Below are 23,981 nucleotides of genomic sequence, written 5' to 3'. Positions count from 1 at the left end.
CCTACAGCAACCCTTTTGTGGGTTTTTGACAACCTATTATCGTCAAATATTTACAGAATTGAATGAAATGATTTTGCAAGTTGGAGCACTACTTAGATAATGATAATTTCACTATTAATATTCTTCTTGAATTGCTTATTCTTTTCTTCCCCACCATCTTTTTGGAGTGGAATATGTGATTGAGAACATCTTGGTGCTCTCGAATCTCAATTATTGCTTTTTACTGTATTAGCAATTTGAAGGATGATCTTTTGAAAAGCTAAGTTTGCCATTTTTTTATTAGAGAAAGACAAGGAAATCTGCGTGTAAAACTTATGCTATGATGCAGCAAATTCAACTTCTGTGGTAGTATAATCTTACGGTTTCACATGTTTCATACACCACACCAGAGATTGTAATTTGCATAATTAGAAGTGAGATAGTCTAGGAAAAGCAAGTTCCAAATAATAGGATATTCTCTTATGTCTTAATGCCAATCTAGTACAGGCCTTGGTTCTGCAGAAACCTCCCTTGAAGCCGTTTACATGTTGGTTTCTTAAGGATTCAGCAAAGCACAAAGGACAGCTTTGGCCATTTGGATGCAATCGTTAATAGACTCTTTATTTAGTTATGGGTCCAAAAAAATAAAATAAAATAAAATAAAAGACTGGCTTTCGATGAGTCGATGTGTGGTTGAAGTGTTTGAGCCATCATGTCAGTAGAACTTTCCCTGACTTGCTCATTCTTCACTAGTTGTGTTTACAGTTAGACATGTGAATTCGTCATTTGTGCAGATTACTTCAGATGTTTGATTATAGCATGCAACTTCCACATTAACAAGTATAGACAAACATAGCTATTATCTTTTGACTTCTTGATATTGATGTCTGAGCTTATTTACTTCCCCTTGGCTGCTCTTGGAAACTGTTGAAAGTAAATCAAGATTGTTTGCTGTGGCATCTCTTCCTCTTTTATCCCAAGTTCTTTTATTTCCTTCATGGTTCCTCTTTTTCGGCTGAAGCGACCTCCTTGTTGGCTACCCTTATCTCATCACAATGTGAAGAAGATTGCTCTTGGCTCTTGATGTAAGACTGATCCCTTTCCTTGCCCCACAGTAGCAAGTGTAGACCAATGACAACGAGGACACTCCACCTAATATGCTGAATGGTCAAGTAAAAGTTAAAGAGGATCCATAGCAGAGTGTTTACAGACTATAGTTCGTTTGGAACTTTAAAATGAACCTAGAGTTTTACATTTTACCTGCCTGTGTATAGTCTTTCACCAAGAACAAAGTATGCTAGAACCACCACCATAACTGTTTGAAGAGAATTAAACATCGTCACAAAGACTGGTCCTTTCTCTTTCATGCACCAAAATTGAAGGAAGACAAAAATAGCAGAGCATATTCCCTGACATTCAATTTCATCCTACCAAGCTTATGACATTTGTCTGAACAAATATTTCTAAACTGTTTTAAGAGCCATGAAATTACTTACAGAATACGTGATGGACCAGAAATTAACAGTGAACATTTTGATTGACCATGCCGATGGCTTGTGCTGTAAGAAAACTGCAAAGACAGCCGTTTGTGCTCCCCCAATACAGTTTATCCGTGCTGCTAGTGACACTTGTGCAGGATATTTCTTCAAAGTACTTGCCTAAAAGGTTTAAAGCTTTTAAAGTAATGCCTTAAACTTCTCAGAGGAAACTTTCACATTCATCGCTTAGTTCTTAGAGAGTATGTCCCTAGTGATCCATTCTTTTTGCTAAGCACTAAAAAATTACAACAAATAAAAGCAAGTTAACAGATTACCTGCATAATGTACCATATAACCCATGTTATGCAACTAGCAACAGCAAGAATCGATCCTTTCACCCAGTTCTCATGAACAGAAAGTCTTTTTATAGTCTTTTTATGTGAATTGGAGCACCCCACAAGCTTTGCAATGCAGGTCCTTTATACAAAGTGATGGTCATCACCCCTGCCAAGGATATTACGGTTCCAAGGATTTTAGCAATCCCACGAGGGTTCTTTACGTCAACAGCCTCCATCCTGCACCAAGAACATGGAGAAGATTCTTTAGGAAATCTCCTTTAACTGATGATAAGATGTAAAGAAAAGAAACAGTGCATGTACAGAGTCTTGATATCCACCTGAGTATGATGGCAAGTACAAAAGTCCATGAAGGAACAGCGTTTAAAAGAGATGCTACGAATGTTGGAGAAGTGATTTTCAAACTTGCGAAGTACATGTTCAGGGTTAACATTCTGTTTTTTCATCAAGGGGGTAAAATAAGGAGAAAAATTATGAGTACTTTTACGGTTATGATTCAAAATCATTGAATATAATTGGCGTAAAATAGAAGTAGAGGAGTATTTATAATATTTACTCTACCCTATGAGAGAAAGCAAAAATAACTCCAGTAACAGTGGTAATGTAAGCTTTGGCCTTGATTTTCTGCATGGAAAGAAACTATATCAAGTAGACAGAAACACTTCTAATAATAATAAAAAGGGTGAGTTTCTGATTTTACAGTATACAGTCTTCAACCACAGTTTAAATAGTGTGTTCTTTGTACTTAAAGGTTCAACAAGGTGGAAATTGACAAGTGTTTGTGTAATCGACCTTTCAAGAAAATAGGCAAAAGGAAACATCAGCCACCCAGCTAGGCTATATCGATAAGCGACATAGATATGTGGATTCAGCCCTTGACTGAAGGAAGCCTCAGTAAAGAAATACACAATTGAATAACAAATTTGTGATAGAAGCATGCTTAGATGGGGCTTGTATCTTGCGAAGGTTGCCTTGAACGCACATGCCATTCCTTTGCTTTGTGCAATGACAGTACTTTTTCCTCTTTCTGTTTGCTTGTGGATGGAGCAGGAAATGCATCTATAATAATGGAGTTATAAGTGTTCTGTACCCAAAAAAAAAAAAAATGCTTCATCCTTTAAGCATCCTGTTCACCCAGAGATTCTATGCAGAAAATGACTAGGGGGAAAAAGTAAGATTTTTTATCAAAATCTTTTTTTTTTTAATTTGAACTTTTAGTTTGACTAAAATTTAATTCTTTAATTTGATTTACATAATTTGTTTCATAGAATGTTGTTGCTGAGCTTTTTTAAGATTTTTACTAATATAAAAAAGGAAAAGTAGAGAAATCAACATTTTTTTAGATTAAGGAAAAAAAGTAAAAATTTTGTACTATTTGTCTTCATTGAATTGCATTTTCAGAATATATAAACAATGTTATTTACTTTTAAAATGTAATAATTTATATGTTGCTTTTTTTAATTTAATCTTAAGAATTCAACAAAAAACAATGTTATTAAAATAAAAACGTAATTTATGTTGAAAATATAAAAAAAAATTATTTTTTATAAATAAAAATGATAATTTTAAGATAAAAATGTGATTTTTATTGAAAATATAAAAAATTATCCTTTAGAATTCAACAAAAAAAACACGATTTTGGTTAAATAAAAAAAAAGACAAGATTAAAAGTGTGTTCTATTGTTTAGTTGTTATGGAAAAAAGTGGAAGCTTGTAAGTATTATGAGCAAAGGGATATGGCTAGAATGGCATTTATATGGATTTGAATGGTCATTGCATTTGGATAGAGCAAATCTCAATTGGTAAGGGATTATTTTATTTGTTTTTGGGGTTTTTTTTTTTATATAGATTTTCTCTAAGAAGCAAAGCAGTGACAAATTCAAAGAAAAGAAAATTAATATGAGAAAAAATTGGTGAAAGACTAAAAGAGGGGAGGCAAAGACTACGGTTAATGGTTAAAGACAAATGTATATATAATCTTTTCAAACATTTATAGTTTCAAGATAGACAATGTTTTAAGATGAAAAACATTATTTTTGTTGTATATTTTTAATAAAAACGTTGGTATTGTTGTAGATATAGACACCTGTTTTTATTTTTTATTTTTATTTATCTTATTTTATTTTATTTTATTTTATTTTCAAGCTATTTTATGAATAAGCTAATAAGAAAATAAATAAATAAATAAATAGATAAAAGCAGAATTTGAATCTCGATAAAAATGATAGGATTAAAACTTTAAATTTTAAAAACAAGATCAAGGATTTGGCTTTTGAATGGGGATAAACAGATTGGATGAGAGGGAATTTAAGTTTCAAAACACTTGTCTAACCTCGTACCTAGCCTTATATAAGCCCCAGCAATCACAAGAACAGGGAGACAAAAAAGAAAATGGAGAGAAGTGGCAAGAATCAGAGGTAATAAAATTTTTTGGATGAGGATTAGCTTTCTGAAGTAGTTTCTAGTGTTTTTATTGTTTTGGTTGGAAGATTAGTTTTTTTGGAGATTTTTTTGTCATTTTCAAAAAATTTTCTGGAAATTTCAGAATTAGATTGAATTTTTCGACGATAATTCAAGTTTTTCAGTGATATTCTGATCAAAAACCCAATTTTTCGACAATAAAAAGTCAGAAACCAACAAGTTTCACCGGAGTTCTTTGCGTCTTAGAAAGAGATGTAGAGAAAAGAAAGAGAAGAGAGAGAGAGAGAGCGCGGGGAAGCATTTGAGGAAAGGAGAAATTTTTGCCTTTTATACGCAAGCTAAACGACGTTGTTTTAAGTCAGCAATTAGGTAGGATCCGCTTGTTTTTCAAGATCCAATCCGACCCAACCCACAGCGCATTGACCCATCAACTTGTGTTATTCAGCCACTGTTGAGCCATCAAGCCTAGCCACTTCTAAGCTATTCCAGTCGTGTTCATCTCTAGAGCCCCATCCTTGTTGAGCCGTTCAGCCGAGCCGCACCAAAGGTTTGTTTATTCCTTTAATTTTATTAGTTATTTATTTATTTATTAAATTGAAATAATTTATTTATTTAATTAAACATTCTTTAATTTTCAATGATCTCTTTTAAAATAAAATTTTAAATATATATATTTTTAAAGGAAAGTTAAAAGTATCAATTTTTCTTGAAAATAAAATTTTTCAAAAAATATTTTTGAGAAAAAGTTAAAAGTATCAATTTTCTTTGAAAATAAAAATTTTAAAAATAATAACAATAAAATTTTCAAAAATATATATTTTTCGAGGGAAAGTTGAAAGTATCAATTTCTCTTAAAAATAAAATTTTTCAAAAAGCATTTTTGAGGAAAAGTTGAAAGATTAAAAAAAAAACATTTTAAGAAAAAGTTGAAAGTATCAATTTTTTTCGAAAATAAAATTTTTCAGAAAAACATTTTAAGAAAAAGTTGAAAATATCAATTTTCATTAGGAATGAAATTTTCAAGAAAAACATTTTTAAGAAAAAATTGAAAGTATCAATTTTCCTTGAAACAAAAATTCAAAAAATATTTTTTTGAGGAAAAATTGAAAGTATCAATTTTTCTTGAAAATAAAACCTCCAAAAAAACATTTTAAGGAAAAGTTGAATGTATCAATTTTTCTTAGAAATAAAGTTTTCAAGAAAAATATTTTTGAGAAAAAGTTGAAAGTTTCAATTTTCCTTGTATAAAAGCATGAGTTTTTTTTATATAAAACAACAAAATAAAAAGAGATTTCTATCAAAAGCTTGAAGCATTATTCTTTTTTTTTTCTTTTTTTTAAATGTCAAATAATCCAACGACGGAGTATCTATGAGAGAAATAGTAGTTTTCTTGCATACTCTTGAGGTGAAGAGATTTTTTTAATTTTCTACCAAAAGTATTGATGTCAATTAAAAATAATTTTTAATAATTAATTACTTGATAAAGTTTTTAAGGCTAATGGATAACACGAAATCAAGCTAGTACCATCTTTTGATAGGCGTTGTGAGGGTACTATAACCTTCTTCACACACAACCGCATTTTCGGACCTAGTTTTGGTTTCACAGACATTGAACTACCTTGTAAAGATACCTAAGTCAAACTTAAGATTTCTCTTTAAAAAGGGACAGATTTAATTAGGTGGCCAATCGCACCTAAATAAAAAGATTTATGGTAACTCCTAAATCAATGTTTGACGATAAGTCCACGGATCTAGATGTTATGATAATTTGATGACTCTGCTGGGGATAAGCCGAGAGTCAGACCAGCAAATAAATTCGTGTTATCTAAAAGCCTAATAAAATTGAACTTGTTGTATAGATTTTTATTCATTCATTCTATTTATTTACTTTGTTAACTCTATCATTCATATGCATGTTCATAACATGAGCTCTATACCCGAGCTTTGTCCCTCTAGGAGGGAGTAAAATACATATGCTTTCGTGAGGTTTTAATGCCTCCGTAGTGGCTAGCAAAATACTCTTACTCAAATTGAACATTTTTTGCTTGCAGCCTATAATGGCTGAGGATTGGGATACCTTACTAGTTTGTGATGGATAATGATTTAAGGAGCAATTTGGAAACCTTTAGACTTTAACCTTGAATCATATATAGTGGACCTTAGAAGTGCCTAACCTATAACTAGAGCCATCTCATTCCCTTTAGAATTGACCAAAAACATATAATTCATTCCTCTTCTTTTGTGTGATGCTTTAATTTAAATAGTTATTTATTTATTTATTTTTCTTTATTCGATGTACTAACCTCCTTTCTTATTCATGTTGGCATGATTCATACTCATATCATAAAATCACATAAAGAATATTTACTTGAAAGACATTCTTCAACAATGAGTTTTTCATAGATTCCACAAAACGACTAGTTTACTTTTCATCCGTATTAGCTCCGTGTGAGTTACCCAATGAAGTAAAAGTTTAGTTAAAAAAGATCCAACAAAAGGAAAGGGATTGTCTACTAATCAACTATGCTTCTACTTTGTCTCAAAAAACATCTATCCTCCTCAAACAAAACAGTTTAGAGTATTTAGTTGATATATGAAAGAAGATAAGTCCATCAAGATAAGAGGAGTTTTGCCAGAGACATGGACATATAGCACACCTTCTTATAATAAATGTCGAGAATCAACTAATTAAAGCTACAGTGCAATTTTGGCATCATTCATACAAGTGTTTCATCTTTAATAAAGTTGATATAGCACCAACCATCGAAGAATATTTAACTCGGTTAGGTCTACACCTTAAGGCCCCTGACAAGATATATGTCAAGAAACACAAATCAGGATTTCGTAAGAATCTGGCCTATTTAATGGGGATAAACAAGAAGATTGTAGATTCTTATACAAAGAAGAAACAAGAATAGGTTTACTTACCTTGAAATTTTTTTCATAATTTTTTAGTATAGCATATCGACGAAGAGCAGGGATTAGATGCGTTTGCCATTGGCTATATATGGAATGGTGATCTTTCCAAAGGTTTTGGGGTATATTGAAATAGCAGTAGTTGACTTCTTTGAAAGCATGATCAATGGTTGCAACTCTTCAACGGTGATATTGGCAGAGACTATTAGATCTTTGAGTTACCGTCGTCATAATGAAGGATGTTTCATGAGCTGTATACAACTATTGTATTTATGGATGAAAAGCCATTTTGAGTGTAAAAGAAGTGCATTCTCAAAGCTTTATTTTCGTAATCAAGCTCTAATCAAAGAATTCTGTGAAAGTGAGTGGTCAAAACAAAAGTCTAAAAAAAATGGATAGCTTTTTTACAAAAACTAACAAGTACCGAGGTGAGATGGTTGATCTTATGGATGAATCGTGAACCTATGCTATATCAGTATAGAGATAACACTGTGGTCTCACTTTTGGGTCTATTGGGAGCAACAAGTTATGCACTACTTTTAGTGAGAAGACAGTTTGTGGCAAAACAGTTCATTCCTATGACACATAAGCTTACCAGTCAGATTTTTCTTACAATGAGCCAAAAGCATTTCAAAGGATAACGATATGATTAAAGCATGAAAAAACCCCCACAGGATGAGTCTTGGACTATTCACTGATAAGGTCACATATGGGTACTTGGGCTAGAGAGTAAGACAAAGATAGGAAGTGGTATTCACTCATGAAGGTTTTCAACAACAAACAAGAGAAAAGCTTGAAAAAATGCCATCAGAAGTGGGGCTCACGAAGAAAGTATTCGAGACTAAAAAAGATAGGCTAAAGCAAGAAATCCAGAAGCTTCAAGAGAAAAATGATCAATGGAAAGATAAAGCTAAAAAACATGAGGTCAAAGTTTACAAGATTGCTAGGGAGAGTGATATAGCTGTTAAAGACCTAACAGAGCTACACCAAAAACATAAAAGGTTATATGTAAAGGTCAAAGCCAAGGAGATAACTATCGTTGAGCTGACTAATGAGAATGAGCGATTGAAGTAAAAATATGCTGAATTAGAGAAAGAAAGTACCCAAGTGCAAACAAAAAATAATATGCTGAACAGTTACATAAGCAGGTTACGACAAAAGTTGAATGAACAAGAAGAGTACATCGCTGTATTAGCCAGAGAACATAGAGAATTATCATACCAACTATGGTGTGGTAAAAGAGAAAACTTGAAGAGACAAAGGTATATTGAGCACTTAACAACCCAAATTTACAAAGGTGTATGTAAGGCAAGAAAAATGATTGAAGAGGCAGTAGTATTAAAGCAAATGGTAGCCCTAGTAGGAAAACATGGATAGCGTTTACCAAATTTCATTGAGGAAGTAAGAGACCGATATGAGCAGATCAAACAATTCTATGGTTATAACTCTAAGATAATAACTTTTATGTAAACAAAGTTCTTTGGAATAAATGAAATTTTTAATTGAACACTGTCTTAAGGTAAATATTCTTTGCATACATGCATTTTCATTCATTGCATTCTCATCATCTTAAGTTTTCATGAAATAGTCATATAAACTTGCTAATTCTAAGATATGGTATTAAAGGTTTAAGAATAGCTTGACCGTCGATAAATTTAAGCCAACCTGTATGTCACCCATATAATACTCGTTCACGAGCAAGGCAAATGGAACAAGAACAAAATACCTATATAGATAAGATAAAAAAGGCTTAAGAGGAGATAAAGGAAGAGTTGATGAAGTTGATGAAAATGTTAAAAAAACTGGATAAGGGTAAAACAATAGAAGAAACCCCTAATCCAAATGAGAGATAAGATATTGTGAATCTTTTATACCCTCATGGGTTCGATCCAAACCAAGGTCAATCTTCTCAAGAGACACAGGCCCCACACATACCATATTCTGGGGTTTATGCTTACACATATCCTGAAATACCATATCGTAATTACACTAACCCCATATTTAGGGTAAAAATAGCAGACCCAGTTGAAGTCCCTGATTTTGATGACCTTAAAGAGAAAGAGAGGTTGAAAGTAAAAACCTTTAAGGTAATAAAAGAGTCAAGCTCCTAATAAAAAATAAATATTTTAGAGGAAAGAGTTTGAGCCATTGAAGGTATAGATTATTTTGGCTTTATGAATGCAGCCCAATTATGTTTAGTCCCAGATGTGCTCATCCTACCGAAGTTTAAAGTCCCTAAATTTAAAAAGTTTGATGGGACTAAATGTCTGTTAACCCAGGTTGCCATGTATTACCATAAAATGGTCGCCCATGCTCATAACGAAAAATTATTTATGTGTGTCTTTCAAGATAGCCTTACAGGCTTCATGGCAAGGTAGTACGTGCAATTGGATCGAGCCCGTATTCGATTTTAGAATGACTTGGCAAAAGCATTTGTAACCCAATATAGACACATTATGAACTTAACACCTGATCGGCTCCCCTTACAAAGTATGAAGAAAAAAACCACAAAAAGTTTCAAGCAATATGCTCAAAGATGAAGAGATGTTATTTCTCAAATCCAACCACTTCTCACATTAAAAGAGGTAATGGTGCTTTTGTTAGTTCTCTTAAGTTTCCCTATTATGAAATATTAATAAGAATGCTACAAAAAATTTTACCGACATGGTTATATCAGGTGAGATGATTAAAAATACCATTAAGAATGACAAATTAGATTAAAGAGAGACAACCAGTGCAAAGAAGAGTGGCCCATTTAAGAAAAAAAAAAGAGACTCATGTTGTGAGTCATAAGAGCCAACAGTTTAGAGGTTATATTCTTTTTTATAACCCGCATATGTATCCAGCCCAACCAGCCACCACCTATTATCCATATCAACCATCATATCAGTAAGTCTACCGACCAACCCTTCAACCACAACCACTCATATATATATATATAAATATATATATATATACAATTCATTCACCATACCTTAAGTAAGATTTACGCCTAAACAGAATACCCAACCAAATAATTCAAGAGGGATGCAAAACAACCAAGAGAAGGTTACATTTAACCCAATTCCTATGCCTTATGTAGACCCACTCCTACAGCTCGTAGAGAAAAATTTAATAGCTCATGTCCCTATAAATCTTGTGAAATCATCTTTTCCCAAATGGTATAACCCAAATGCTTATTGTGATTATCACTATGAGGTTGTAGGCCATTTCATAAAAAACTGCATCTCTTTGAAGCATAAGGTGCAAAACTTGATAAAAAAGGGTTTGATAAGCTTTGAAGAAAAAAGGGCACCTAATGTCAATGGTAATCCTTTGCCAACCCATACTGGGGCAACAATTAATGTCATACATAAGGATCAAACCGGCAGGATCAAAAAAAGGGTAGATGAGATTAGAGACCCTTTATATAAGGTGTTCGATGCCTTGTTGGGAGTAAAGATATTGTATCCAGTAGACCCATATACTTACTGTGGAGAGTACAATTTGATCCAAAAGTGTAAATACCATAAGGGGACTGTAGGGCATTCGATTGAAAATTATGATCAGTTTTACCAAATTCTGTAACAATTAATGGATTCATTCAAAATTGAGTTTTACGAAGATGAAAGAAGCTCAAGAAATATAGAGATATCCACCACTGAGTAGGCTTTAAAGCCTACCCTGAAACCAGTGACAATATATTACAAGAAATCAAAGCCAGTAGAGAATCAACCCACCTCTAAGTCGATATTAACTTTTAAAATTCCCAGTCTTTTTTTATACCAGACTAATAAGACGGTACCATAAAAATACAACTATGATGTTATGGCGACAAGATCTAATGAAAGAGATATGTCAAGCAATTCTGATACGACAAATATAACTAGGGTGGGTGACATGACTAGAAGTGAAAGGTGTTACTCTCCAGAAACGTTAGAGAATGCTAAAAAGAAAAAAAATAAAAGTTAGAGAGAAATAAAAAAATAAGAATGATCTTATGGTAGTACCAAGTCAAGAGTACCAAAAGCGTACTTTTAAAAATGAGGCTTATGAGTTCTTGAGGTTAATCAAACATAACGAGTATAGTATGGTAAAATAACTAAACAAAATACAAACTAAGATCTCACTTTTATCATTGTTGTTGAATTTAGAACCTCACCGTAATGGCTTATTGAAGGTTTTAAATCAAGCATATATATCTCATAATGTATCTATGGAATACGTAGACAACCTTATAGGGAATCTGGTGGCCTCAAACTATATAACTTTTAATGATAATGAGATTTTTTTAGAAGAGAGAGAGTACTAAAGCTCTGCATATTACAGTTAGATGTAAAAGCCACATATGACGAAAGTTCTTATTGACAATAGCTCTACGATGCCTATGTCCACCCTGACTAGGTTGCCCATTGACATATCGTACATGAGAGCTAGCCATATAGTCATCAGAGCTTTTGATAGAACTAGACGAGAAATGGTAGGTGACATTGAACTACAACTACAGATCGGGCCATGTAATTTCAACATCAAATTTCAAGTGATGGATATTTCACTATCGTATAGTTGTTCGTTAGAGAGGCCATGAATCCATATTACAGACGCCATTTTATCCTCGTTGTATCAAAAGATAAAGTTCATTATCAAGGAAAAACTAGTGAGTGTATCAAAAGAAAAAGATCTACTAGTGACCCAACCAATAAATACCCCATATGTGGAAGCTGCAAATAAGGTTGTAGAGTGTTCTTATAGATCTTTTGAACTAGTTGATACAACTTATGTCGGTGAAGGATCTAGGCTGTATACACCATAATTGTCAACCACTACCAAGATGGTTGTTAAGCAGACGATTGGAAAAGGATGACATCCTAAAAAAAGACTAAGAAAGAAACAATAGGGGATTCAAAAATTACTAGCTGTGATTAACAACCATGAGAGATTTGGCATAGGATATAAACCAACTAAGGTGGATAAAGAGAGGCTGAATGAAATTAGAAAAGAGAAGAGGATGGCCAAATTTAAAGAACAGAAGCTAGAGTCAAAAAAGATGATTATTTCCTATCTTTATGATACCTTTCGATCAGAATGATGTATTTATCCTAGAGATGATAGCCAAGATATAGGGTTGGAAGAACCCTTTTCTAAACTTACCATTCAAATAGTGAAAGATGAGGTAATTAAAAGTTAAGATAAAAAGTTATCGGTGTATCCAACCTCACAAAGTTCAAAATTGAAGAATTGAGAGATCATTGAGCTACCTATTGTTCTTAAGTCTTTCAAAAAATAATGTAGCGAATATACTTTTACCCAAAAGTACTAGGATTATTTTCTTTTGTATGGGCCATTCACTCATTTCAATAAAATATCGATGTGATGCATTTGTATTTCTTCTGTCTATTCTTTAATTTTCATTTCATACATCTAGTCGATATTTCTCATTTCTTACTTACTCTCAGGTACCCAAATAATAAATATAAAGATAATCATAATAGTAACATAGGGTTTGATTTTAAAAATACAATCTACACTGGTGAACTTGATCATGAAGAGAACTCAGATGATGACACTTTACCTCATGACCTAATGAAATTGGTAGAACAAAAGAAGAAACCAATTGAGCCTCACCAGGAAAGTACTGAATTAATAAATTTGAGAGATGATAATAATAAAAAAGAAGTTAAAATGGGCACATCATTACCCCTAAATGATAGGTAAAGATTAAAAGAATTACTTTGTGAATATATGGACGTCTTTACATAATCCTACCAAGACATGCTTGGACTTAGTACTAAAATAGTGGATCATAAGCTACCTTTAAAGCCAAAGTGTAAACCGGTGTAGTAGAAATTGAGACAAATGAAGCTTGAAATATTATTGAAGATTAAAAAAAAATGAAAAAACAGTTTGATACAGGTTTCTTAGAAATGGCTAAGTATCCAGATCGGGCAGCGAACATAGTCCTAGTATTGAAGAAAGATGAAAAAGTCTGGATATGTGTCAACTATTAGGATTTGAATAGGGCAAGCCCAAAAGATAACTTTCCTTTACCTTACATTGATACCCTAGTAGATAATACAACCAAACATTCTATATTTTCTTTTATTGATGGATTTTTAGGGTATAATCAAATTAAGATGCTTAAGGATGACATGAAGAAAACTATATTCATCACTATGTGAGGAACTTTTTGTTACAAAGTAATGCCTTTTGGGTTGAAAATGCTGGGGCCACTTGCCAAAGAGCCATGGTAACTCTCTTCTACGACATGATGCATAAAGAAATAGAAATGTACGTGGATGACATGATCATAAAATCTAGAGAATGAGAAGACCATATTGCTAACTTCAAAAAATTATTTGAGAGGTTAAAAAAATTTTAGCTGAAATTGAACCCATCAAAATGCACATTCGGGGCTAAGTCAAAAAAACTGTTGGGTTTTATAGTCAATAAAAAAGGAATTGAGGTAGATCATTATAAGATATGGGCCATCCAAGACTTGTCACCTCCATGCACACCAAAAGAGGTACGAGGTTTTTTGGGGAGATTAAATTATATATCTTGATTCATTTCTCAGCTCACTCTTAAATGTGATCCTATTTTTAAACTCTTTCGTAAACATAGCTCCAAAAAATGAGATGATGAATGTAAAAAAGCTTTCAATAAAATCAAAGAGTATCTGTCAAATCCACATGTACTAGTACCACCTATTCCAGAAAAATCATTTATTTTATATTTGACTGTGAACAAAGGCTCAATGGGATGCGTATTGGGACAACATGATGAAACAAGTAGGAAAGAGCGAGCCATCTACTATTTAAGTAAAAAATTTACTGCTTATAAGTCAAAGTATTTCTCATTGGAAAAGATGTGTCGCATCTTAGCTTGGATGACTCATAGGCTTAGGCAATATATGCTATACCATACCACATGTCTCATAGTAAAACTAGATCCTTTCAAATATGTTTTCAAAAAATCTTCACTATTTGGAAGAATTGCTCGATGACAAGTAATACGTTCCGAATACAACATCATCTACGTAACTCAAAAGTAATTAAAGGAAATGTCATAGCTAAATTTTTTACAGAATGGGTAGCTAATGATTATGAGCCAATAAAGCTTGAGTTTTTGGATGAAGACCTGATGGTCATTTTCCAAGTTGATGAGAAAGAGTCTACTAATCAGTCTTGGAAGATGTACTTTGATGGAGCTATAAACATTTTAAGACATAGAATTGAGGCAATCTTGATATCTTCAGAAGGGAATTATATCCTTATCACAACAAGGCTGAACTTTAATTGTACTAATAATGTAGCTGAATATGAAGCTTGTGTTATGAGCTTACAAGTTGCAATTAAAAGAAAAATCAAAGTATCAAAAGTCTATATAGACTCAGCCTTGGTCATTTACCAATTAAGAGGAGAATGGGAGACAAGTGATGCAAAACTAATAAAATATCACAAGTATGTCACTGTCTTGGTTAAACAATTTGAGAAGATTCAATTTGAACATCTACCTAGAGAAGATAATTAAATTACTGATGCCCTAGCCACATTGGCAGCTATGATCAAAATGAAGATAGATATTGAAATTTAGCCCATAAAGCATGATGTGAGAGAATTTTTATCATATTGTTCAAATATCGAATATAAGGTTGATCGAAAACCTTGGTATCGTTATATTTTACAGTATCTGAAGAATCAACAATACCTAGAACATGCTACTAAAAATGATAAGTAGATTATTAGGAGATTAGCCATAGGTTTCTTTCTTGATGAAAATATCTTGTATAAGAAGAATCAAGATCTAGTTTTCTTGAAATGTGTGAATGTAACAGAGGCACAAAAAGATCATGGAAAAAGTTCATGATGGGAGCTGTGGAGCTTATGCAAGTGGCCACATGATGGCAAGACAAATTATAAGGGCAGGGTATTACTAGTCGACCATGAAAAGTGACTGTATAGATTATGCTAAAAAATATCACAAGTGTCAAATCTACGTAGATAAAATACATGCCCTTCTAAATGCTCTATATGTCATAGCACCTCCATGACCATTTTCAATGTGGGGCATAGATGTTATCAGACCCATTGCACCGAAGGCTTCAAATGGATATAAATTCATTTTTGTAATGATTGACTATTTCAAAAAATGGGTTGAAGTGACATCGTGTGCTAGTGTGACCTGATTGGTGGTATGTAAGTTCATTAAGAGAGAGATAATATGTAAATATGGGCTCCTGAAAAGAATTATCTCAGATAATGCCAAGAACCTTAATAGCAAGATGATGAAAAAGATATGTGCCCAGTTTAATATCAAGCATAATAACTCGGTACCTTATTGTCTGAAAATGAATGAAGCAGTAGAAGCAGTAAACATGAATATTAAAAAGATTCTTGAAAAAATGACTGAGACCTATAAAAATTGGCATGAGAAATAGCTTTTTGCTTTACATGCTTATCGAACATCAATACGTACTTCTACTGGGGTAACCCCATTTTCTTTTATCTATGGGATGAAAACAGTGCTACCTGTAGAGTAAGAATTCCCTCTTTGAGAATCTTAAAAAAAGTTGATTTGAAAGAAGCCGAATGGATCCGAGAGCATTACGAGCAATTTAATTTTATTGAAGAGAAAAAATTGACAGTGCTATGTCATGGACAATTATACCAAAAGAGAATGATACAGGCGTATGATCAAAAAATTCAACCTCGATGTTTTCATGAAAGGGAGTTGGTTTTGAAAAGGATTCTCCCAAGTCAACATGACAATAGAGAAAAATAGACTCTAAATTAGGAATGTACGAATATTGTTAAAAAAGCATTCTCAAGAGGAGCTTTAATCCTGACAGAAATAGATAGAGAAGATTTGTCCAATCCAATAAATTCATATGTTATGAAGTACTTTTCTTAAAAAAAAAAAAAAAAAGAGCTCAAATTGAAAACCCCTAAAGAGCGATTTGAGTTCAAAAAAAAAAAAAATGGCTCAAATTGAAAACCCATAAAGGGCGGTTTGAGTTCAAAAAAAAAAAAAACAACAATTACAAAAAAAAAAAAGAGCTTAAATTGAAAACCCATAAAGGACGGTTTGAGTTTCAAAAAAGGAAGGCTCAAATTAAAAATCCCACAAAAAGCAATTTAAGGATATCTAAGTTGAAGGCCCGAAAAGATAACATAAAGGTTCAAGATATTACTTTCATGACAAAAAAGACAAGTGTGGTTTGATGAACTCGACAAGATCAAGAATTCTAGGTGGATGGTTTTGGGAAGAGAACTCCAAGTTACTTTGATCATGATTATTTGATAGCCCATTTTAGCCCATCTTTGTAACTCAGTCCCATTCAATCAATAAAATCCATTTCTTTCTTACCATCAACATTAATCTCTTTTATTTTTTTTTTTTTACCCTTTTGCCCAGGTCAAAAGAAATGTGCATTTGCTTTACATCTATCATTATATTGAAATGATAATGAATGAACAAATAAAGATTCTCTTCATTACTTTGGAAAGTCAAGAGTGGCACAGGTAAGCGAAATGAAAGCAATGGAAACTTAGTGAAATGGTGATCTCGGTTTGGTCGAAGCTAAAAGACAATGATAGTTTGATTCCTTAACCAAATATGTTTAGAAGTTAAAAGATCCATCGCTGAAGCAAAAATGAAATGACAAAAAGCTTGAGAATCTTTTTACCATAATTAAATAAGCCTAATGTCTCATAACATTTCATATAGGCATTCCAGTAAAATTGGCATTTTATAACACTTCACGTACGCATGTTATTTGCTTTTACAAGAAGGTGTTCAGAACCCACAGATGATTAAAGTTGTCAAGAATAAAGTGACAGTTGTTTCGAATACAACCTGCACTAATAGATCTAGATTATACATTTTAGGCTTCGGTTCATCCAAGTCATTTTATTTTTGAATTTTGACATGTACCAAATCTTTCTTCGACTTAGTCCAAGTCATTCATTTTAGACTTCGATTCAATCTAGGTCATCTTATTTCGGCATATGCTAGATTTTTCTTCGATTTAGTCCAAGTCATTCATTTCAGACTTCGATTCAATCCAAGTCATCCTATTTTAAGATTTCGACCTATGTCAAATCCTTCTTCGGCTCAATCCAAGTCATTCATTTCAGATTTCGGTTCAATTCAGGTCATTCTATTTTTAAATTTTGACCTATGCCAAATCTTTCTTCGGCTCAGTCCAAATCATTCATTTCAAACTTCAGTTCAATCTAAGTCATTCTATTTTTGAATTTCGACCTATGCCAGAACCTTCTCTGGCTTAGTCCAAGGTCATTTTATTTAATTTTGACTTATGCCAGACTTCGACTCAGATCAAGTCATTTTGTTTTTGGATTTTCGCTTATGCCAGAACCTTCTTTAGCTTAGTCCAAGTTATTTATTTCAGACTTCGATTCGATACAGGTTTGTGTTTAGTCCTTTTTTACTTAGTCCAAGTCGTTCATCTCAAGTTCTGGTTTAATTTGAATGGTCTTGTCTTCATATCACATTAGCTCGGCTTGTTTTTTTTTGTATTGGGTCCTGATTGGTTTCTACGTCTTTGTATAATTTCTATTTCACAGAAAATATGCAAAGAGGAGCAACTGTAGACACCCATTTTTATTTTTTATTTTTATTTATCTTATTTTATTTTATTATTTTTTTCAAGTTATTTTACGGATAAGCTAATAAGAAAATAAATAAATAAATAAATAAATAAAAGCATAATTTAATCCTAGTAAAATGCTAGGATTAAAACTTTAAATTTTAAAAACAAGATCAAGGATTTGGCTTTTGAATTGGGATAAACAGATTGGATGAGAGGGAATTTGATTTTCAAAACCCTCGTCTAACCCGGTACCTAGCCCTATATAAGCCCCAGCAATCACAAGAACAGGGAGATAGAAAAAAAAATAGAAAAAAGTGGAAGGAATCAAAGGCAATAAAATTTTTTTGAGGAGGATTAGCTTTCTGAAGTAGTTTCTGGTGTTTTTATTGTTTTGTTTGGAAGATTAGTTTTTTGGAGTTTTTTTGTCATTTTTCTGAAAAGTTTTGGAAATTCTAGAATCAAATTGAATTTTTCGACGATAATTCAAGTTTTCCAACGATATTTCAGCCAAAAACCTAATTTTTGATGATAAAAATCCAAAAACTGACAAGTTTCCCTGGAGTTCTCTGCATCTTAGAGAAAGACACAAAGAAAAGAAAGAAAAGAGAAAGAGAGAGAGCGTGGGGAAGCATTTGAGGAAATGAGAAATTTTTGCCTTTTATACACAAGCTAAACGACATCGTAGGCAGGATTCGCTTGTTTTATCAAAATCCAATCCAACCCACAGCATGCTGACCCGTTAACCCATGTTATTCAATCGCTGTTAAGCCATCAAGCCGAGTTACTTCCAAGACTTTCTAGTCGCATTCGTCTCTAGAGCCACGTCCCTGTTGAGCCGTTCAGTTGAGCTGAGCCGCCCCAAAGGTTTGTTTATTCTTTTAATTTTATTATTTAATTTTATTTATTTATTGATTAAATTGAAATAATTTATTTATTTAATTAAACATTCTTTAATTTTCAATGATCTCTTTAAAATAAAATTTTAAAAAAATATATTTTTAAAAGAAAGTTAAATGTATCAATTTTCTTTGAGCATAAAAATTAAATATATGTTTTTGAAAAAAAGTTAAAAATATCAATTCTCTTGAAAATAAAATTTTTCAAAAAGTATTTTTGAGGAAAAGTTGAAAATATCAATTTTCCTTGAAAATAAAAATTTCAAAAAAATAATAATAAAATTTTCAAATATATATATTTTTCGAGAGAAAGTTAAAAGTATCAATTTCCTTTGAAAATAAAATTTTTCAAAAAGCACTTTTAAGAAAAAGTTGAAAGATTAAAAAAAAAAATTTTAAGGAAAAGTTGAAAGTATCAATTTTCCTCGAAAATAAAATTTTTGAAAAAAACATTTTAAGAAAAAGTTGAAAATATCAATTTTTCTTGGGAATGAAATTTTCAAGAAAAATATTTTTAATGAAAAATTGAAAGTATCAATTTTCCTAATAAATAGGAATGTCAAAATGCTTTAAAGAAAAATTGAAAGTATCAATTTTTCTTGTATAAAAGCATACGTTTTTTTTATATAAAACAACAAAATAAAAAGAGACTTTTATCAAAAACTTGAAGCATTATTCCTTTTTTTTCCTTTTCTTTTTTTTAAAATGTCAAATAATCCAACGATGGAGCCTCTATGAGAAAAACAGTAATTTTTTTGTATACTCTTGAAGTGAGAAAATTTTTTTAATTTTCTGCCAAAAGTATCGGAATCAATTAAGAATAATTTCTAATAATTAATTATTTAATAAAATTTTTAAGGCTAATGGATAACACGAAATCAAGCTAGTACCATCTTTCAATGGACGTTGTGGGGGTACTATAACCTTCCTCACACATAACTGTACTCTCGGACCTGGTTTTAGTTTCGGAAACATTGAATCTACCTTGTAAAAATACCTAAGTCAAACTTAAGATTTCTCTTTAAAAAGGGACAGATTTAGTCAGATGATCAATCGCACATAAATAAAAAAAATTGGTGGTGACTTTTAAATCAATATCTGACGATAGGTTCACGAATTTAGACGTTATGACAATAGATATTATATTACCAAAAAAATTTTTTTTTTCAGAGTTATAAGTTTTAATAAAAATAATGCTTTTAAGATTAAAATCATAATATTTGTTGAAAATATATTAGGTTCCATGCAATTAAACAAAATAAACATATAAATATTTTGAAAATATTTATTTATAAAAGTATTATTTGATATATTTATATAAATAATTTTAGTAATTTTTATTTTTTATTAATTTTATGAAAATATTAGATAAATCATTTACATCCCAAATAAATAAATAAATAAATTAATTAACATATTAAATAAATTCTATGTAATTTAAATATGACTATATATTATATATTATTTTTATATTTTTGTGAGGATCACTTGTTATATAAATATAATTAAAAATAATATAATAAAAGATTTTATTAAATAATTATATATTTTTTAATCAAATATAAAAATCTTACATTGTTAAACAAATTTATGAAATCATTCATTTTCTTCATTTATCATTTTTTTTTCAAAACCATTTTCTATTTTAAAATCTAAAATTCTCGAAACAAACGCCGCTAATTAATTTTAGAAAAGGGCTGTGGCCAAAGTGGAAAGTTTTTTTTTTTTGTTTTTTTTTATTTTCTTCCGATTCGTACAGTACAGAGGAAAACCGATCACAACCGTGACAGAACATGACTTCTCCTTGAATTTGATAACCAAAATTATACCAAACAAAAGTAAAAATGCAAAAATTATACTGAACTTTGTAATAATACAAAAATTTGTAAAATCTAGGGGTAGTTTAGATGATTCATGCAAATTAAACAATTGTGAGATATATAGATAGAGCATATGCAACTCTTTTTCTTTTTTCAGACTGATAAATAATATGGAATGTGGTTTTCTTAAGGAATTGCTTTTGTGGGTTCCGATTACATATTCTCTTCAGATATTTAAAGAAAAAGAAATGAATAATTCCAAGTTGGAGCACCACTTAAGTAATTAATGGAAACTTGAAAATTATATTCTTCTTGTTGCATCCTTTTCTGCTCCGGAAAAATGGGACTGAGAGCAATTTAAAATACTTATTTTCGATAGATGAATAATTGTTTCTCTTTTTTTTTTTTTTTTTATTAAAGACAGACGGGGAGATCTGCATTAAAAAATTACGCAATTATGCATCAGATTCAGCTTGTGATAGAAAAATGGGTAATATAACCTAAACCCTATAATCCTGTTGTTCACATGTTTTATGCATCAAAATGAAGAATTAGCATTGCAGTAATCATATGATAAGCACTTAAGACTTCTGCCAATTCATTACAGGCTTATGTTCTTCACAAACCTCTCTTGTAGTCATCACTCATCTCCATGTCGGTTTCCTCCGGGTTCAGACCAAGGGCCAAAGGAAAGCTCTCTCTAGCCTCTTGGATGCATTCGCCATCCCAAGTGTTTGCCTTTCAGGTAATCAAAAAGAGTGTGGCATTCATATATAGCCTACCTCAATGTAAGTTCTCTTGTTAAAGTAAAAATTTCCATGCTGAACTAGCAACTGTTTTAGAAAGAGGACCATTTTTTTTTTTTTTTTGTAATTATAAAAATATTTTAAACTATTTAATAAAACAAAATATGCATGGTTTATGAGACAAACAGAAGCTTTCAGATTATAGAATCCATTAATTAAGGACCAATCAACTAGGCCATAACTTTGTTTCTTCAGATTGGTTGGATGTCTACATGCTCCAGTTCTTGAAAGAATCTCCTTCCTTTTGTCTCCATCGATACTTCATGTGTTTTATCTACCAAAAAACCGAAATAAAATAAAAGCTTTTTAATCTGTTAATGTCTTACTGAAGATTTAAGACATTAATTAGTGCAATGGTTTATTTAAGTAAAATGTTAGCCATCAAATGTCAACTTTCCATTGCAGACTGTACATCCCGTTAGCTAAATGCTGCTGCGGCCAAACTTTGGTGCCAATACACAGCTACTGCTTTAATTTTCCTAGCTATGCAAGGGCACCAGCGCTCCTTCCAATGATCACCAATTAATAAATATCATCAAGGATTTTCTATATGCGGGCGAAATCCATAATCATGCATGGATCTTGCACATACACAAGTTTAAGGAGTGCTTTGAAAATTAGTAATAATCCTAATGTTGAAGAGAATAAAAGTTGACTAACATGTGCTTAAAAGGGTAGTATAGTGATTTTAGCCCTATCAGTCTAAGACGATAATAAATAGTATCATTGTTAAATATTGGAGAGAATCCAATGTGTTCTCAAAATTTTCTCCCATACATAGAAGATATCGAAGATACTGGTACAAAAGGCTGGAAGATGTACAGACTTTTAAGAGGAAAAAGATCAGGAATGAGGCAAAGGGAAATTTTGGAATTTAGAACTCCCCAACACCCTTCTTTGGGAACCAACAACTGGGGTGGTGCTTCTCCATTGTTAGCAAGAGACATACCAAAGGAGTCACTTGAACAAAGGTACACAAGGCTAAATTCAGTTCGTATTCGTGATGAGATCTTTCCCACAAATGATGATCATTTCAACTACATTTCTGATCAAACTCATGCAGCCAAAAATGAACAAGCCCCCAGACCAAGCCGCAGAAGCAGAGGATTCCTATCAAAGTTAATGTTTCCACGGAAAGAGACAACTACCTTAGGTAAAAATTCAAATAGAAAGAGATGGTTCCCGAGATGGGATCCGAAAAATAGGTGGCCTCAAGGCTGGTGCTAATTCAGTTTGACGAGGACAAGAAGCCAGTTATCATGGACACCATTGTTTTTATATAGGGTTGATATAAGCTTTGATTGGGGTGGTCCGGGTGGAGGCTAGTTGAAAATGGCCTTGGCAATGGCACAATAGATCAGCGGGACTTAAACACACATGCATTCAACTAGATGTTAATATCTGTTCTGTTGGAGTACTTAAACACATTTTGATTGGTTTGTCGCATTTGCTTTTTCCCCCATGTTAAAGTATTACAATTGTTGATTGAATCAAGAAGCAATATTTCAATCTCATAGGATATGATGCAATTGACAGCCTGCAAATCTGTTGCTGTCTGCTGATGCATATATCATTGTGTTGAGGGAGGTTATATTGATTCCAAATACAATGAAGGAGTCGAATCTGAAGCTTTATGAAATTAATCTCTAACTGAACAAATTATGCTATTTTTCTTGAAAAAAGTATGACCTTCAATATTGGTTTTTCCGTTTAGCTACAAAGTATTGAAAATTTAAGAATAAATACTTTTTTTTTAATTCTGCAGTCTCAAGTCAACTGTTCTGGATTAGGACTTGAAACTGTTCATTGATGATGAACTCAGCCCAGTTCAATTCATGAACATAAACCATTGCCTGCCATGACCAGGCCCAGTGTAACCCTTGGGTTCTCTAAAGCCCTAACATCAATGATGATGGTTTATACTCCATTTGAAAGGTGCCAGTTATGCAACAACTTGAGATCGAATCCCATTTTCACCAAACATTAGGGCCTTATAACTGCATGTGAAAGCCTAACCCTTTTATGTTCCATGAGAAAAAAGTCAAAGAAGCCAATGATTTGTAATGAAAGATTATCTAAAGGGAATTGATAGTGAACTTTTGCAGTTTAGACTTTGGATGTCTGGTTTGCTAAAGATGCAAATGTGAACTGGAAACGGCTTGTACATAGTGTGTTTGGTTGGACCATGTCACCTTTTAAAATGGGCACAGGTCGCTTTCCCTCTCACTAGTTTATTAGGTCACTGCTTATGTAAGACTTTCCTGCCAAAGCAGCCTCGAATTCCAAACAACTTTTTAATGTCACTGCTGCAATTTCAAAAGCGTGTATTGTCACATTGCTTGCAGATTATCAGGTATGGCAAAGCTGAGAATGCCAACCACTGAGTTGGGACAAACAATCTTGGCAAGGACAAGAGTTGCTTGGTGGTTAGTCACAGTGCAATAGCTTGGTCTAATGATCTGTCTGTTGGGCACATATCTGCAAGTGTTTTAGCTATGCGTATTGATAAAACAGTTGAGTAAATGTATTTGGTCAAAAAAAAATTTTTTTGGGATAATTTGGAAATGTCCTTGTCTCCAAGGGGGAACATTCGCTCATTAATCTCTTTAATTTTATTGTTGCCATGGAATAAGCTGATCACAGTCGGACTTCTTTTATTATTATTATTATTCCCCTTGTATTATTATTGCTGTTTGCTGTTTGCACAAATATAAAGCA

General features: G+C 32.2%; 2 protein-coding genes and 1 pseudogene across 3 annotated transcripts; 2 read left to right on the top strand and 1 right to left on the bottom strand.

The window, feature by feature from the left end:
- Positions 1-437: 437 nt before the first annotated feature.
- On the bottom strand, positions 438-2,880 carry LOC111313443 (WAT1-related protein At5g07050-like; annotated as a pseudogene). The gene is made up of 7 exons (XR_016332289.1): positions 2,606-2,880; positions 2,375-2,437; positions 2,134-2,247; positions 1,793-2,032; positions 1,476-1,637; positions 1,240-1,388; positions 438-1,139 (listed from the first exon to the last, which is right to left on the bottom strand). The product of XR_016332289.1 is annotated as a WAT1-related protein At5g07050-like (transcript).
- Positions 2,881-14,128: 11,248 nt separating this feature from the next.
- Positions 14,129-14,659, top strand: LOC149512147 (uncharacterized). The gene has a single exon (XM_089752198.1). It carries the CDS (start codon positions 14,129-14,131, stop codon positions 14,657-14,659), a length of 531 nt encoding a protein of 176 aa, XP_089608324.1.
- A 6,877-nt stretch (positions 14,660-21,536) lies between these two features.
- On the top strand, positions 21,537-23,002 carry LOC149512146 (uncharacterized). The gene has a single exon (XM_089752944.1). The coding sequence runs from the start codon at positions 22,014-22,016 to the stop codon at positions 22,488-22,490; it is 477 nt and encodes a 158-aa protein (XP_089609070.1). The 5' UTR covers positions 21,537-22,013; the 3' UTR covers positions 22,491-23,002.
- The last annotated feature ends 979 nt before the right edge of the window (positions 23,003-23,981 follow it).

Source organism: Durio zibethinus, chromosome 23, assembly GCF_047325235.1.
Source record: "Durio zibethinus cultivar Kanyao isolate XHJ-2024 chromosome 23, ASM4732523v1, whole genome shotgun sequence".
In the NCBI taxonomy this organism is placed as follows: Eukaryota; Viridiplantae; Streptophyta; class Magnoliopsida; order Malvales; family Malvaceae; genus Durio; species Durio zibethinus.
Note: the sequence above shows the minus strand (reverse complement) of the source record. Positions and strands in the feature narration are given on the sequence as shown.